Raw genomic sequence first — 17,106 nt, 5'->3', positions numbered from 1 at the left:
ATTTTTGGCAGAAAAAACAGCAGAAAAATTCACCTATTTTTTTACGTGTTTTAAAAAAATCATAAAAAAATCTATTTTTCATCCTAATAAAAAAATAAAGACATCATTATGTTTGTTTTTAGTAGTATAACATCAATGCCAAATATCATTCAAATATTCCCATTTTAAAAAATCATTGCCTCTTGCTACTAAAATATAGGAATACTGCAACTCCGGAGAGAAATTCGTATTAACCCACGCTGTATGTAGCCTAAGTATTTCGAAGTTAATGAGGTCCTTCAGCGCATAAGGTTAGGCTGCATTATGTGAGGACCCGTAGTGTGTCTCAGCGCTTCTACCTTATTAATTATTTGATTCACCAACGCTTGGACGAATTTTAAAATAGATTATGTAGATGCAAATTCGAGCTATTCGTTTTTACGGAAAGATATGTGGATTTTTTTAGTGGTGTCATGTGTTGCGGGTGGAAGCCGGAGTACTCCGCGGAAACCCCGCCTGTTCGTTATGGTGACTATCAACCAAACTCACAAGCTTCCGGGAGCGAAGATTTAACCCATGACGCCTAGATGAGAAGCCAGTGCCGGGTTGGCATCGCGGAGACCCATAGGCAGTGAAACTTTTGGGGCATACGCCCCAGGGCCAATAGTGGACCTAGTGCCTACTAGAACGCTAGTGCCCAGTCTATTTCACTCGTTTAATTTAGCCAACCAGAGTGAAGGCTGGCAGCACATATCATGTCCTGCCATAAGCTTAAACTGTCATACTGTTGCCTACTCTTTCTAATCGGTAATCCCAGTCTGTCCTATGGGTAATCCGGGACTTTGAGAAGTAGTACCAACTACTGCGCAAACCGGACAGTCCACGATAAAACCATGCTAGAAGTATGTGTGGATGGACCTTTTAAGCGAAATAGTGTTAGTTTTAGCCAAAATATATGGGATTTACATCAGCTTCCCGGTTATTCGTCAAAGAATTAAATCGACCACTGCACGGTGGCCCTTATGCGCACCTGTCGACAGTTACAAAGTTCTACAGTTCATGTCTGGTTGCATAGCCTCCGAAAGGACAAGGCTACTCCGCCAAAGGATACTGACAAATTTATGGACTGCTTCCTACTACTTGCGCGCTGCGCCGCCTTGAAGGCCGTTCTTGGCATCACCGTCTGCGCACGCATGCTGGAGTTCCCCTGTCCGAGATCTACGGCTATGGTAAGGCAAAGCCGGTTGGTTGAAATCTTCAAGAAGTTCTTTTGAGGGTGACTCTCGCCCTGGTCGTGACGCGCGCGCTCCAGCTTGGTGACCGGGAATTAACCCACGATAGTTCCCTCACCGTTATATAAACTCAACATGCAATATCCCTGTTACGGTACTTGTCACTTTCTGTTATAAATCAACACGTCACACTACCGGTAGGTCAACTTTGCGTTAATACAGATATACAGGATACACCATTTATAAACTCGACCATGCGCCTTGTCTAAAAAAACTAATCTGTATTATATAACTTTAAAAAAAAACTGATGAACATACCTCTCGCGCGTGGTTTTTGTTGTTAGCTGGTATCGAAGTGCCATCTGTTATCAAAGTATATGCATACCCGGCGTGATCTACCAATCGCTAAAATTAGAATTGTAATGATTTCGCGGAACATCATAGACAGTGAATTGCTAATGTGGCATGTGTTTTGCTTAGTTATAATAACTCTTTGTTTTATAGAAAAAGTGACCGACACATGCTATGTCTGTTAATGTTTATTTACCTAATACATTAAAAACGGTACGTTATAACGTTAACGTTATTTCTAAGTATACAAATTCTCACTCTATATATGATATATGTTGTTACTCGGTTAAGCAGATTACATTAAAGGGACCTTTTCACAGATTTTAGCATGTTTGGAAGTTTGTCATTTAATTGATACATGAAAACATCGGAAACAAAGAGGTCCAAAATAAAAAGAAAGAAAAGTAATCCACTTATGTGCTCAACCCACTGACCCTTTGAGTAAAAATACAAAATGTATTTTATACTTTATATAAGAAATCCTCGCAAAGTCACAAAATATAACGATAACAACATAACTTTCAAAATTATACAATCGTTTTGCGTTTGTTACGCTTTATAATTTCAGTTTTTTAAATCGTCAACAGATGCATATAATCAATATTTTATAGCATGGTTAGTATTCAGTTTTTTTTTCACTTTTCGTTTGTTTTTTTTAATTTTGTCATTTTATCAACACGTGATAAGGTCCCTTTAAAAAAAAATAACATAAAATAGGTAACGTCAGAGAATTAGTTGCAAAAATCCAACTCCCGTCTATTGACCCTCTGTGTCGCTATGTACTCATAAAATATAGGCATTCACGAAGAACTATCAGAGAATATGAAGATGTGTGTAACCTCTCCGTTTACGGAGCAAGTGCGCTCTCCAGTAGCCACTGCGTTTTTGAATATTTATTTTCAAACATACACTATAACAAAGTGTGAGTTTTGTATTTTTGGGCATGTCTTTAACAGCATGCAACTTAAATATGATAAATAATTTTATAAAATTTGTCGAAGAAGCATATACTATGTTGATCATTAATAACGTTTTAAAATGGCATCCAATACCGTAGAATAGGTAACACAACCTCATAGAAAAAAAATACTGCAAATATTATCATTAACAACAAAATGATTTTAAGGAACCTGTTCAGATATGGTCGAAATGACCATAGTCCAACTTTTTGTCATAGATTTAACACAAATGAAAAAATAAAAACCAATATAAGCCTTGGTGCGAAATACCACTAATGACCGTATAAGCATATTGATAATGTAGCTTCAATTATGAATTATCATCATTGAAATGTGTTAAACTGTAAAGCTTAAAGCGGGTATGTACGATTTTTATATGTGCTGAATTGTAAAATATTGATACAAATATGTTATAATAACACACAATATGCAAGAAAAATGATACATTTAAGGCGAATTTTATAAAATACAGCAAATACAAATTAGCGCCCCGAGCCGATTGTGACAAAGATAATTCGTAATTATTTTCCTACAATAACCTACAATGCATTCGTCTTTTTAGTAAGTGTTCATGTGTCGTATGAATCGATATCGCTGCAGGAATTTCAAATGAACCGTTAAACTAAATTTAGATTCACATCGTACATGCATGATATACATGCTGGTGAATTCGGCTGTACAGCCTTTTTCGATTTCAGAATTAAATATCTGGCTTATTTAGCATTTTTCGACACATGTTCTTCTTAACTTTTATTTTAATTTATATTGCAATATATGTATAATAAGTTTTTTACACATTTTATATTAATCAATAAATATTTGACAAGATCGTATATACCCGCTTTAAGAAACGTTTGAATAATTTAGAATGATTCAGTTGTTGTTGTTGTTGTTGTTTTTTCAATTAAGTTCTGATGAACTACATTCATTTATCTTAATAATATTATAAAGCGTTACAAACGCGAAACAATTGAATACTTTGGAATAATACAGGTGTTTCCGTTATATTCTGTTACAACACGTAAATCACTTATATCAATTATAAAATGTCTGCGTTCAAAACTGCCCGAATGGCCATGTGCTTTAACTTAACGAACAAAATGACGTCGCTTGTTATGAAATGAGATCAATAATATTATTATAGATATATTAACTTCAATACGCAAGCAACACTGAACGAATTAATATGATGAATTAATATAAAAACTCTACTTTCTTAGTAAAACTCGGCGTCGATGCGCAGTTGTTTTGTATAGCACCGTGGAATAACGTGTGGTCGTCTAAGCAACAATCGTCTAATCTCATCTTCGCCTGTTGTTTCGTCTGGCCGACGACCAGCTTCTTCCTGGCGTCTCGGTTCTGCGCGAGTCTCTACAGCTGTCCACACGACTTGCACATCTGCTTGGAATCTGCATTTAAGTATCGGCGCCAGGTGTATTTAGACCAACGTCACGTCCTCTTCCCTTTTAGTGTAGCAAATGAGACCCTAAATATGGGACCAGAGTAGTCTATGAAAGCCAACAGCAAGTTGTATATATCAAAATGTAGGTCTAAGTCTGAATGTTATTGTAATGGGTATTATTTTTTCCGTAAGTGTTGGAGTTGCCATGGAAACAAAATGGCGTCAAAAATGGCCGCCAAAAACAAAAACACACCTTAAGTTGAATAGTTGTCCATATTAAGCATTCTTTCATGACAATTTCTATACCTTATTCTATAATACAAAACGTTATACATTAAAATAGACGTTTTCAGTGAAAATAGCAGTAAAATTCTTGTAATTCATATTTGTAAACCATTTATTTGAAATAAAATGAATAAAAAACACTCATGCGGATGCTGTTTTTAATAATATCTTGATATATAATAAAATATATTGAGAAAAACACAGTTTAAATTATGATTGGTTCAATTATTTTACTTAATTTTCAAATAATCCTTTTAAAAAATGTTAAGTATGCATTTACATCAGGATCTTGTTCAACCCCATGTTCCGCCCCTGATTTGTCAAATAATTGACAAAGGTCACGCGAGACAATGGAATAAATTACTTTGAAATATAATTACGGTATTGAGAAATATATGTAATAATATTAAAATTGTAGATATAATAAGGTTTCAGTTTCTAAAATTTACTTTTAAATAGTACCTTTTACCAGGAAGCTCTGTTTGTCTAGAGATTAACATGTATTGAATAAGTCATAAAAGACTAGTTTACACAGGCATTTTTTTTGCTTTACTTTGTTTAAATTTTATGTCATTAATGTTGAAATCTTAATAAATGATGAGAAGTCTTTAAATTAAAAAAAGCACAATTGCAAACTATTTTGTTTGCGTGGACTAAGTTCAAACATAGCTGTTTTTCACCTCAGACAGTAAGTGTGTGATTGCTTCCCTTTGTTATTATTAAGACATGACCTTGATGTTCTGTCTGCAGAAGATGAAACAAAAACAAATTTTGGCAAACATGACATACAAAAGGTATGTATATAGTTTGTTTATTTGTATAGTGCTTAGCATAATACATATATATGCAACACTTTTAAAGAAAGAAATTTAGATTCTACTTGGAATTAAGAATAAAAACCTAGGCTTAAAGGGGCCTTTTCACAGATTTTGGCATTTTTTAACTTGTTCATTAAATGCTTTATATCGATAAATGTAAACATTGGATCGTAAAAGCTCCAGTAAAAAATCAAGAATAAAATTAAAAAAAGGAAAAGAACATTGCCCGGACCAGGTTTCGAACCAGTGACCCCTGGAGTCCTGCCAGTGTCCTGAAGTAAAAACGCTTTAGCCTACTGAGCTATTCCGCCGAGTACATATACTTGAAGTATTTTATACGTTATATAAGCAATCTTCGTAGTTTCACAAAATTTAACGACAAAAACAGAACTCTCCAAATTATTCGATCGTTTCGCGTTGCAACGCTTTATAATTTTTAGTTTTTAAAATCGTCAAAAGATGCATATAATGGCTATATTAGACCATGGTAAATGTTCAGTATTACTGTTTCCTCACAAATATCATAACTAAAACGAAAATTTGCGAATCTGAAACAACTTTTTTCAATTTTGTCAATTTACCAAAGCGTGAAAAGATCCCTTTAAAGGCTTAATGTTTGAGGGTCAGAGCCCCCAATCTTTTTCAAGGTATAAAAAGGCTATTAATGTTATCTTTTTGTTTATAAAAGTAATTAAATATGAAAGTTATTGTGTTTTTCAATGTGTATGCATGGGAAATTATATAATAATTAACTTATAGTGCACCCTATCTCTGTTGTTTTTTTTAAACTTGAGTAGTATCCGGATTGATACAAATAACCGAATATTAATAAATAAAACGTTATTAAAGTTTAATTTTGATATATTATAATTTTTCTGTTTTCAGTTCACATTTTGAGATGAATCTTTAGCTTTTTAGATGTTGACAAAAGGTATGTTTGGGCTATTTAAAAGTAAAGTTATTGTCTCTAAGATATCATTCCACATAATGTAAATGTTTGACATTAGTTAATAACAAATTATTGTTTACAATGCATGCACATTTTCTCAAAATTGACTCATAATAATACACTTTTTACAAACATAAGAGGTGTAAAAGATGAAATTAACATAATTTGTTAAATTTTAACCTTATGATTTAACATTTTGTTTGCTGCATGTTTAAGTGTGAAAATTTGTTTAAGGATCACCTCAACACAAAGCGTTTAATCATACTTCGAAGTGATGCAACTAGAGAACTGTATGCAGGCAGTGGAACTTGTGTAGAGGTATACCAGTTAAGGGCAATTTTATTTTATTTTTTTTTTTTTTCCTGTTTAAATGTTTTTATTCATTCATAAAAATATACATATACACACAATTTACAATGGCATGTTCGTTCATATACTTAAATTACCATATGTAATGTATTTTCGCTATTTTAATACAATCATTACTCAAGCTGAATTAGGATCGTACTTCCTTCAACCTTTTTACCTTTTTTACTTAACTTAAATAAATATTTATGTATAGCACAATAATATTAAGTGTTAATTCTTAAACAAGAAAAGGATCAGATTTACAACAACTATGGCTACAGTGTTCAAAGAGATAAAGAGATAAAACATAGTACATTTGCTAATGTCGTTAAAAATTGACCTTTTTAAGAAAGTTTGATTTTACAATTTTAGTGCAGATTACAACACAATTGATATAAACTTTATGATCAAATTGCAAACAACATAGTAATACAAGAAAAGAGTCATATTTACAACTACTATGGTTACAGTGTTCAAAAAAATAAAACCTAGTACATTTGATAGTGTCATTAAAAATGGACCTTTTTAACAAAGTTTGATTTTACACTTAGAGTGCAGTTTACAACACAATCAATATAAACTTTATGATCAATATGCAAACCACATAGTGACACTTAGTTAAGAAAACACATTTTGCAGGTTTCATATATAATGCGAGTTAATAACAGTTATTTTTGTTATTCATGCAATTATGAATTACATATTAATCTTATAACTATCCAAAAAAATCCTTTATTTGATTCATTAGTTGTGTTTTCATATATATTTAAAGATAATTTTAGGCTAGCCTGAAATCCCTGAAAATGTGGAATTACTTCTTTCCTTTTGCATTCAAAAATGTACTTTTTAACTTCCATGAAAAGAATAAAGCAGTTATCATTTACGTTTGTATCACCAAGAAGGAACATTTTGCTGTTTATTACTATTTGTATATTTGCGTTTTTTAAGCTATCCGAGATATCTTTAATAAGTATTTTTACTGTGTTACAATCCCAGAATAAATGGGTAATTGATTCTTCTGACATTTTGCAAAAAGTGCATGTTTTACTATTGGACAAGCCCATTTTAAAAAGGAGTGTGTTTGTTCCCAATATTCTGTGGATAATTCTAGGTTGTAACCATTGAATATATGTATTATTCGTTTTTTTAAACACTTGTCCATGGACATTTTTCCATTGTATGGAGTCATCTGCAAAGTATTCATTCCATTTTGTTTGGCATGTGGGGATTTCAGAGTTCTCTTTTAACATATTGTATAGTAACTTATTACAAGAATTCAGAATGATAGGTTTTATATAGGTCGACAAAATGGGATATGAATGTACTTTATAATCTTTTAATTTTACATTTTGCACCGAGACAATGTATGTGGAAAGAACCTTTTTTATACCTTCATAATGTAAAAAGTTTACCGGTTTATTCATTTTGGCTTGTAGCTCTTGCAGTGACAAAATCTGCCCACTGTCTTTAATAATATCTTTAACAAACCGAATGCCATCATCATACCAATATTTCCAAAAAATGTATTTATTGTTGATTAATAAACAGTTATTAAAAAACAAAGGCATATCTACAAGTTTATCAACAGAGTCAATATTAATACTCTTAACAAAGTCAGAATATATTGTTAAAACATCTATCCAAAAAGCGTTGGTTATATTTTTAACAGCTGAAATTGCGTATAAACTGCCTGTATTACATAGTATATTAAAATCTATTAACTTTCTAGCCAAGGATGTAAATTTGTTCTGGCCTTGAATAACTTTTCTTATCCATGATAATTTTAAACTTTTCATAAATGCATTTATGTCCACCATTTTGAGTCCCCCTTCATCAAAATCTTTTGTTATGACTTTTGCTTTGATTTTTGAAGGCCCTTGCCACACAAATTTGAGTACTTTATCATTTAAAACTTTACAAATAGCCTCTCCGGGTTGTGGCAAGGAGACAAACAGGTGAATAAACATTGGAAGTATCAAGGTCTTAACAACAGTTATCCTACCTAAGGGAGTTAGCTCTCTTCTGTTCCAATGTGCAATGATATTGTCTAATTTAACTAATTTGTCATTATAATTTAGCTCAATCATTTTAGGTAGATCAACATCGAAATTTAAACCTAATAATTTAAATTGGGAACATCCCCACACTAGTTTCCATCTTGTTTTTATGGACCGTGTGCTGTATTTTAAAGATCCTATCCAGACAACATGAGTTTTTTCAAAGTTTACATTCAGGCCTGAATATTGTGAGAAGGAGTGCAACAATTGTAATGCAGTATTCAAGGTTTCTTCCGACCCGTCCATTAATAAATAGGTATCATCAGCAAATTGTGATATCTTATATTCTTCATTGTCAATTGTTATTCCCTTCATTTGCTTACATTTTCTTATTTTAATAGCTAGTATTTCTGCACAAAGGATAAATATATATGCTGAAATAGGGTCTCCCTGACGACAACCTCGTCCTATTATAAAGAAGTCTGACAAAAACCCATTCAACTGGACCGCATTTTCCATATTATTAAAAAAAAGCGCTATCCAGTTCTTAAACATTGGCCCAAAGTTAAAAAAATCAAACACTTGTTTTATAAAACTGAATGATAAAGTATCGAACGCTTTTTCGAAATCAATTAGCATCAACAGGCCAGGGATTTGGTTGCACTCAGTATAACTCATAATATCATATAATAATCGTGTGTTATCTCCCATGTACCTGCCTTTAATGAAACCCGTTTGGTCATTATTCACTAATTTGTTTAAGGTTGACTTAAGTCTGTTAGCTATCGTTCCTGATGCTAATTTATAAACTGTGTTCAACAGGCAAATTGGTCTCCAATTTTTTAAAAATTGTTTAGGCTTACCCTCCTTTGGAATACAAGTTATAATTCCCTGCTTTTGAGTTATTGAGAGTGACCCTATATTATATGAATAATTAATGCTTCTTACCACAAAACCCCCCAATTTTTTCCAAAAAACTTTAAAGAAATTTGCTGAGAATCCATCGGAGCCTGGACTTTTGTCATTGTTCATGTGTTTAAGCGTTAATGACACCTCTTGTAAGGAAAGAATACCCTCTAACATGTCCGCCTCTAAATTTGTTAATTTGGGCAATTCATCATTTTTAAATTCATTTTTGAGATCAGGGTTGGTTGTGGGTTGTTCTGAATATAAAATTTTGTAAAAGCTGTTTGCTTCCTTAAGAATATGTTCAGGTTCATATATAAATGTTCCATCTTCTCTCTGAATACAAGATATATTTTTGGAAAGAAAATTACGTTTTTCCAAGTTACAAAACATTTTAGTAGGTTTTTCTCCATTATCTATCCAGTCTGAACGGGAACATATAAAGCAACCCTTCATAGATTCTTGTCTAATAGTTTCTAGTTCATTTTTTAATGTAATTAATAAATCCTTATTTTCTTCAGTCAGTGATTGCTCTAATATTTCAATTTTTGATATTAATATACTTTCCTGTGTTCTTCTTAATTTTGCTCTGTGACTTGAATAAGAGATGGTCTTGCCTCTAATCTCCATTAAAAGTGTTTCTAAGAAAAGTTGATCATTTATGACAAACTGTATTTGGCTATCTTCAATCTCGTTTAATGTGTCTAAATTATATATAGGAATGCAGTATTGCCGTTTAATATCTTCTATCACAGTATTAATTACTCGCAAAAATTCAATATCGGATAGTAACGAGTTATTAAATTTCCATAAACCTTTACCGTGTATAATTTTTTCGAAACTTATAACCATGTCAATAATAGAATGATCAGATCTGTAGCTTAATTGTATTTGAGCATTTAATAAATATTCAATCATATTATTTGTAATAAGGAAAAGGTCCAGACGGCCCTGTTGCAATGGGTTAGTACGTCTCCACGTGTAACCTTTTTTCTCACCGTTTATATATCTAAATGTCTCCTTCAATTCCCTTTTAACTATTTCCCCCAATAACAAGTCTCTAGCTTTCCTATTACTATTTAAATGTTTATAGTTAGTATAGTCCAACAGTGGGTCAAGCACTAAATTAAAGTCTCCACATATAATATACATTGTATTGCCAAATTTATCAATTGTATCAAATACTTGTTTATAAAAGGACGGGTTGTCTGTATTTGGGCCATATAAGTTTAGTAATGTGAACTGTTTGGAACAGAAACTAAGATTCAGGGCTATCATATTTCCATAATCATCTTTTTCGACTGAATTCACTGTAATTTGTAATTTTTTAAATAATATGGCGACACCCCTCGAATTAGTTGACCCAAAACTAATGTAGCAATCCCCACCCCATTGTGAGTATATATTTTTCTCCATTTGTGCATTCCAGTGAACATCTTGTAAACAATAGATATCAGCATTAAGCTTTTTTAAATAATTCATTACATCAAATCTCTTTCTACTATCGTTCAAACCCCGACTGTTAAAGGAAATCATGCGTAGTTCAGTCATAACAAAGGATTACAAAAACATAGTATCGGTATTCGATCATAATATAGAATATGGTAAATTTTCAGTGGCATATAAAGCAGACAAAATTTTAACAATACACTTATGAAAGATATAAAAGCATGTAAACAGGAATTTAAAACAAGGAACAAAAAGCAAAGAACACAGACAAACATGTCTGCACCACCAAAAATATACACAAAAACCCTGCTCTGCTGCAAAAACAAATAGGACATACAGAATTTAGTTTAAATTATGTTTTTATGAAAAGGAAAACAAAATATCTATAACATAATAACATTATGGATGGTGGGGAATGTATGCTAAAAGAAATTATGTTCTTATGAAAAGTGTTGGCATATATCTTTCCTGTGTGCAGCTGTAATAATATTAGAATAAATATTGAGGTCTAAAAAATTAATTTTATTCTGGTATGATAATTTTACATAATACCATTTTCAAAAACCGATTATTTACAATGTTATATACCAATATACAAACAAATCAATCTACATATTTGATATAATCTGACCACGTTAAAGACTTGAGACAGCAATCAGACAAAATCACACTGTATTGACAAATTCGCCTAGTGTTGTTTGGTAGGTAGATAACAATGGTGTTGTTATAAAAACATATTTTTTCTGACATAATCAAGATTAGTATCTAGACTACTATACATTTATCTTGCAATGCTAAAGATGTACAAAACGTGTGAGCTTATTTTCTTATAACTATACATGTATTACCGGATTATTAGTTATGACAATCTTATATGACATGTTTTATCATAAAAAAAACATACTTATACAAATATATATATATATATATTCATTCATTCATATATTTATTTATTGAAAAATACACTAATTTCTCTTATATTGAGTTAATTTACTCTGAAAGTTATAAAGAAACATACATATACACACATATATATATACATATATATATATTCATTCATTCATATATTTATTTATTGAATAAAACACTAATTTCTCTTATAGTGAGTTAATTTACTCTGAAAGTTAAATCAGTATTAAGTGTTACATTTACGGTACATAATTAAAGAACTCTTAACAGTAGTACATTTGTATGTAAATGCTATGCATATCTGTTAGGGAGATAACTACATCTTAAAACCTAGGATAAGGATACACTTTTTAAAGAGTTGTCTCTCTTTAGCAGTACTAAATTTGATATAGTTCACTATTAAAAGCTAAAAGAGTGGTATTAAATGTTTTTATATATTATAGTAAATTCCAATAATATCTTGATTGTGGAGACAAGTTTCTCGCAATTATGTAATTAAGTTACTCTTTAAAGATTAAAAAAAAACAGTTAAACGCTAAACGCTAAATATATATATATATATATGTACACATACATATATATATATATATATATATATATATATATATATATATATATATATATATATATATATATATATATATATATATATATATATATATTCTGAGAGTTTACATCATCACTAATGTAGGATTAATGTTGTTTTTTATTAGCGTTCTCATATACGTAATTACATTATTCTTCAAGATTATACAAATACGGTAAAATACAAAAACATAGATTATTATAGGTAAATACATCACAATGCTAAAAAAGCATAGAATACACTGGGACATGATGTAACTGTGCAGGGAAAAGAACACATTTAATTAGCAGGGCAAAAATCTTAAAAAAAGGTCTTACATAGTTTCTACTGGATGTGTTGTATCTACGTCCTCTGTCCAAATCTGAAGTTTTCTATTACATTGTCTATATTGTCATATATGTCGAACTTGACACGCTCTTGTCTTGTGGTTTGTCCGTATACAGATCCATTGAAAAACCATGCACTATCAATGTTATGATGCAATGTTAGTCGGCTTATCAGCCCAGAGTTCAGCTTTGTCACATCATCCGCGATACGGTTGCCCGCTTCCTTTAAGGGCAATTTTACCAACAAGATTAAGACTTAAATAATTACATCTTATATTTGTGTGCATACATAAGTTGTATTTGATTACTGCTTACCATGGGAAGAAGGACCAATCCTTGCAGTAATAAAATAATACTGAGTAAGCTCAACATAGTTCACTGTTAAGTACAATTTATAACAATATGTTTTGGTGATCACACTACACAAACTATTGATGATAATGGAAAGAATGGAGGAGGATGGATGGTGACAATGGAGGATGTTGATTGATGATGATGATGCATATGATGGTGATACAATTTTATGATGATGATAATGATGGTGGTGATGATTATGATGATGGTGGTGGTGGTGATGATGATGAGGATGAGGATGATGATGATGATGATGATGATGATGGTGGTGGTGATGATCATGATCATGATGATCATGAACGAAACCAATGCAAGACACTTTCCTAGAGAAAACATTCTTAACCCATTTATGCCTAGCGTCAAGAAAAAAGGCCTTGACAAACAGCGTAGACCCTGAAGAAACGCCGCATGACCTGATGAGACGCCGCATGATGCGGCGTCTCATCAGGGTCTACGCTGTTTGCTTAAAGGAATTTCTGCAAGAAATATTCTAAATATAAAAATAAATATACTAGACATCCCTAATTTTGGAAATAAATTGATCCAATTTTGAAGGATGTGAGACTCCACTAGGCATAAATGGGTTAAACCTTAATCTTCCAGCTGTGACGGGTGCAACAGCAGACCAGTCTGGGTAAATCACTGATGGCAGAATGGAGGATCCCAATAATCAAACAACTCTTTTAAGAACAAGGTCTTCTTCAGAAAATTCAACTAAGAACTGCAATGTGGAGAAAAATGTGATCCAAAATTGGACTGGAATTCAAAAAGTTATTCTAGAAGTTGGTCATTTGTTGAACAATCTAATTTAATAGATCCTAAAACAATATACTCAAAGGTCTTAGATTTTGCATATAAACGTCATGATGAGTGTGTTATTAATCGTCTTTAAGTCTTCCAAATGGTGATCTTGTTGCTGTTAAGGCTAAATACCACCGAAAAAAGGGTTGTCTTGCAAGTTATTACAATACTGCTGATTTAAACATTGAAAAGGGTGACAAATACAATATCACTTACAAGAAGCTGCCAAAACTTTGAAAGTAGAATTTGAACACACAGTCATTGTTGAAAAATAAGTTGTTAAATTAACCACATTACGACAAAAATTTATACAGCTCTGTATTAATAAGGGATGCCATGAAGCTGAAAATTACAAAACATCTTACCTTTAAAAACTTTTGAGTGAAATTTGGCCCGAAATATCCTTTATTCATAAGAGGGGAAACACAGATCTTGTGTGTGATTCAACAAAAACACTCCAGGATGCAATTAGGGACGCAAACCACTTTGAAGAACTAGCCCAGGCTGACAATGAGGTATCATATGATATCGAAGATGAAACCGACAGCTCAATTGTACATAGAACTATAGGAATATTGAGAAAACATATATCTTCATCTGTTAAGAAGCTTGAAAATCAATATTATTCTCCTGATGAAATGACACTAAATGCTCAGAAAGACTTTCTTGACCCACTTCTTCTTCAAGCTGTGTATTGGTTGACAATTGAAAATGTATTTCAAGCAGCTGGTGATACAGAGCACATACTAAATGCAAAATGTCTTGCTATTGCAAGTGACACATCATTACAAAGCAATTGGGGCCAAAGAGATTTATTTACTCACAGGCAGAAACACTACTCACGTAGACAAAAAACGTTTCATTCCAATCCATGATGTTGTTCACAAGCTGACTGAAGATCATATGAAAATCCTGTTGACAGTTTATTGTATCACAAGCTGTGATACAACCAGTGGGTTTCATGGGAAAGGGAAGAAAGAAGTATTCAATTTGTTTATGAAATATGCCAAGACTTTCCAGAATTTGCATGATATAGGTGAACAATTGAACCTTCAGAAGTTACAAAAGGATGCCTGTGAAAAGTTTGTTGCTCTCCTATATGGAAATGAAAACCTCACATTGAATTAAATCAGACGCATTCGAGCTGCAACATCTGCACATCCCAAAGCCTTGCCTCGAACCAGAGACAGTTTTTATCTACACTGTCTCAGATGTCTTCTACAGCTCTGGATATGGCGCCATTCCCTTTTTGCAAAACATGACTTGCCATCACTAACATTGTTTGGTTATCATTTTGATAGCAATAACAATTTAGTTCCAACAATGATGAATCAACCAATTGCTGCTCCAGAGATTCTCAATGATCTGACGTGTGACTGTGAAATATGTGAGGACTTTACATGTCGCTGTTTTATAAACAAACAGCCATGCACAGCAGCCTGCAAGTGTACTGCAAATATGCACACACAAGATATGCTTTGTGCCAATTTGCATACCTTGATATTAGTGTTTGATCAAGATAGTGACATTTCTGATACTGGAGCTTGATGTGTGTTCAAACAGCAGTAAATAGACGGTTTGACAGTTGCATTAGGATTTAAAATAAATTATAAAAAAGCATAATTGATAAGAATAACTTATTTCAAATAAATCAGAAAACATATTTTCCATGTATTACCTTGATATAACCCAAACAATTAATAAAATAATAACATATGGTCAAGTGTTTTCCTTTTTTTTGTCATTTTATAGGTCAAACACAGTTCACTAAATCTTGTTAGTATTGTCAACACGTTAGAAAAGTCGGTATTGTAAGTACAATGTACACTTCTCAATGCCATGTCTGTATTGCTGTGACATGATATTGTTTTTTCCATAGAAAGACTGAACTTAAAGTTTACCGATGTACTTCTCTAGTATATGTTACTTGTTGACTTAACACTACTCGATTATGAAATATAATGTATTATCTTCAGAGATGCAATATTGAGTATCTATTGAGATTTGCTTGTATTTCTGTATTACATACTTATCAATATTATTTATGTTAATATTGATTTATTATAGTTTTAAAAAATGACAAAAAAAAATCGAATGACACAAGTGGTTTGTAACCTTTAACAATTTAGTAGAATGCAATCTTTCGGTTTTTATATTTACATCCAGTTGGTAAAACATTGTTAAGAAGTATGTTCAAAGATTGTTATATTGTTCATAACTGTGATTGTATGTCATTGCACAATAATTTTGACATGTTCATCTTATTTGAAAATAATGTATAAAACAGTATGATTAATATACATGTATGTGTCACAAAACACATGTGAGGTGGTTCCAAAAGGCATTTCTGAAATAAATGAATGTTTTGTGATGTAACATCCCTTTATTATAGTCAGTGAATGGTTTTGTCAATCTAAATGACATTTTCTTTAATACTTATCTACAAGTTGATAGAAAAATAATGACCTAAGAACATGTACAAGATATAAGTGGTGTGTAACCTTTAACATTGTAATAGTGTGTCACCGGTTTTAAATTGTACATCTAGTTAATAAAAAGTGTATTATTGGTTTAAATGCTTGTTGTATTATTTGAAGCAATTGTGTGTGTGTGTCATTTCACCATAACCATGACATGTGCATCTTAAATATAATATTGTATCTTACAGTATGTTTTATATATGTGTCACAAAACACACGTAAGCTTGTTCTAAACTGCATAACTGATATATTTCATGATTGTTATGTAATGTAAAATCTATGATAATACTCAGTAAATGATTATGGTAAAATAAATGTCACTGTTTTTGTATTATTTATTATTTTCTTGCATTTAAGTGTAAAACAAGTGTTATAATAGACACTAATTTGACCTTTGACCTTCGTTTTGACCATGACATTTTTTTTTATGAACTGAGTTGTTGTTAATAATGTATTGTGTAAATATACAATATTAAATATGTATTTTTAATACAGTATGGTGTTGTTATTCAAAATAAATTTTATTTAAACTAATATGGTTGATTTAATTTCGCCTTTAAATATTAGTGTCGGCCATGTTGTACGCCATCTTGTTTTTTTTACCATCTCCGACCTATTTGGAGAAAACGAAAGTCGTTTTAAAAAACTACAGACCTATACGAATATTTTGACATATAACACTTGCTGTTGAAAATCGTAGACCAGTTACCCCCTAAAATAAGCTAGTAATCTGGGCCTGTTTGCTACACTATTTGGAGTTCCGGGTGACTGATAGCCTTGTCATATTTGATGCAGGCTTTTTTCATGCAGGTGACGGTGGTTCTCCATGTCTCTATTTAAAAAAATAAATATTAAATTCCAACCACTGTTACCATAGACAACCAGCTTGTTGGACTTACGGTGCTAAAATATAGTAAGCTACTGCTGCCCTGGAGGGTCTGGCGTAGGTCTAGCTACCCAACCCTGTGAAACTAC

At 31.9% G+C, this 17,106-nt stretch overlaps 1 protein-coding gene and 1 long non-coding RNA gene across 4 annotated transcripts in view; one reads left to right on the top strand and one right to left on the bottom strand.

The window, feature by feature from the left end:
* Nucleotides 1-12,697, bottom strand: part of LOC127850914 (NBAS subunit of NRZ tethering complex-like) — a 97,637-nt gene extending 84,940 nt beyond the window's left edge. Inside the window, exons 1-3 of one of the 3 annotated variants that reach the window (XM_052384308.1) lie at nt 12,488-12,697; nt 3,734-4,007; nt 1,530-1,616 (exon numbers count right to left, since the gene is read on the bottom strand). In XM_052384308.1, coding sequence (XP_052240268.1) covers nt 1,530-1,616; nt 3,734-3,826 — 180 coding nt within the window. In that variant the 5' untranslated portion in view covers nt 3,827-4,007; nt 12,488-12,697. The remainder of the gene's footprint in view (nt 1-1,529; nt 1,617-3,733; nt 4,008-12,487) is intronic. The other 2 variants (XM_052384309.1, XM_052384311.1) reach the window with 2 other exon arrangements.
* On the top strand, nt 4,936-16,656 carry LOC127850921 (uncharacterized). The gene is made up of 4 exons (XR_008035561.1): nt 4,936-5,002; nt 5,912-5,957; nt 6,210-6,293; nt 13,454-16,656. It is a non-coding gene; the product is annotated as an uncharacterized LOC127850921 (long non-coding RNA).
* Nucleotides 16,657-17,106: the final 450 nt, after the last annotated feature.

The sequence above is a fragment of the Dreissena polymorpha genome, chromosome 11 (assembly GCF_020536995.1).
Source record: "Dreissena polymorpha isolate Duluth1 chromosome 11, UMN_Dpol_1.0, whole genome shotgun sequence".
Taxonomy (NCBI): domain Eukaryota; kingdom Metazoa; phylum Mollusca; class Bivalvia; order Myida; family Dreissenidae; genus Dreissena; species Dreissena polymorpha.
This window is presented reverse-complemented; position numbering and strand designations above follow the sequence as displayed.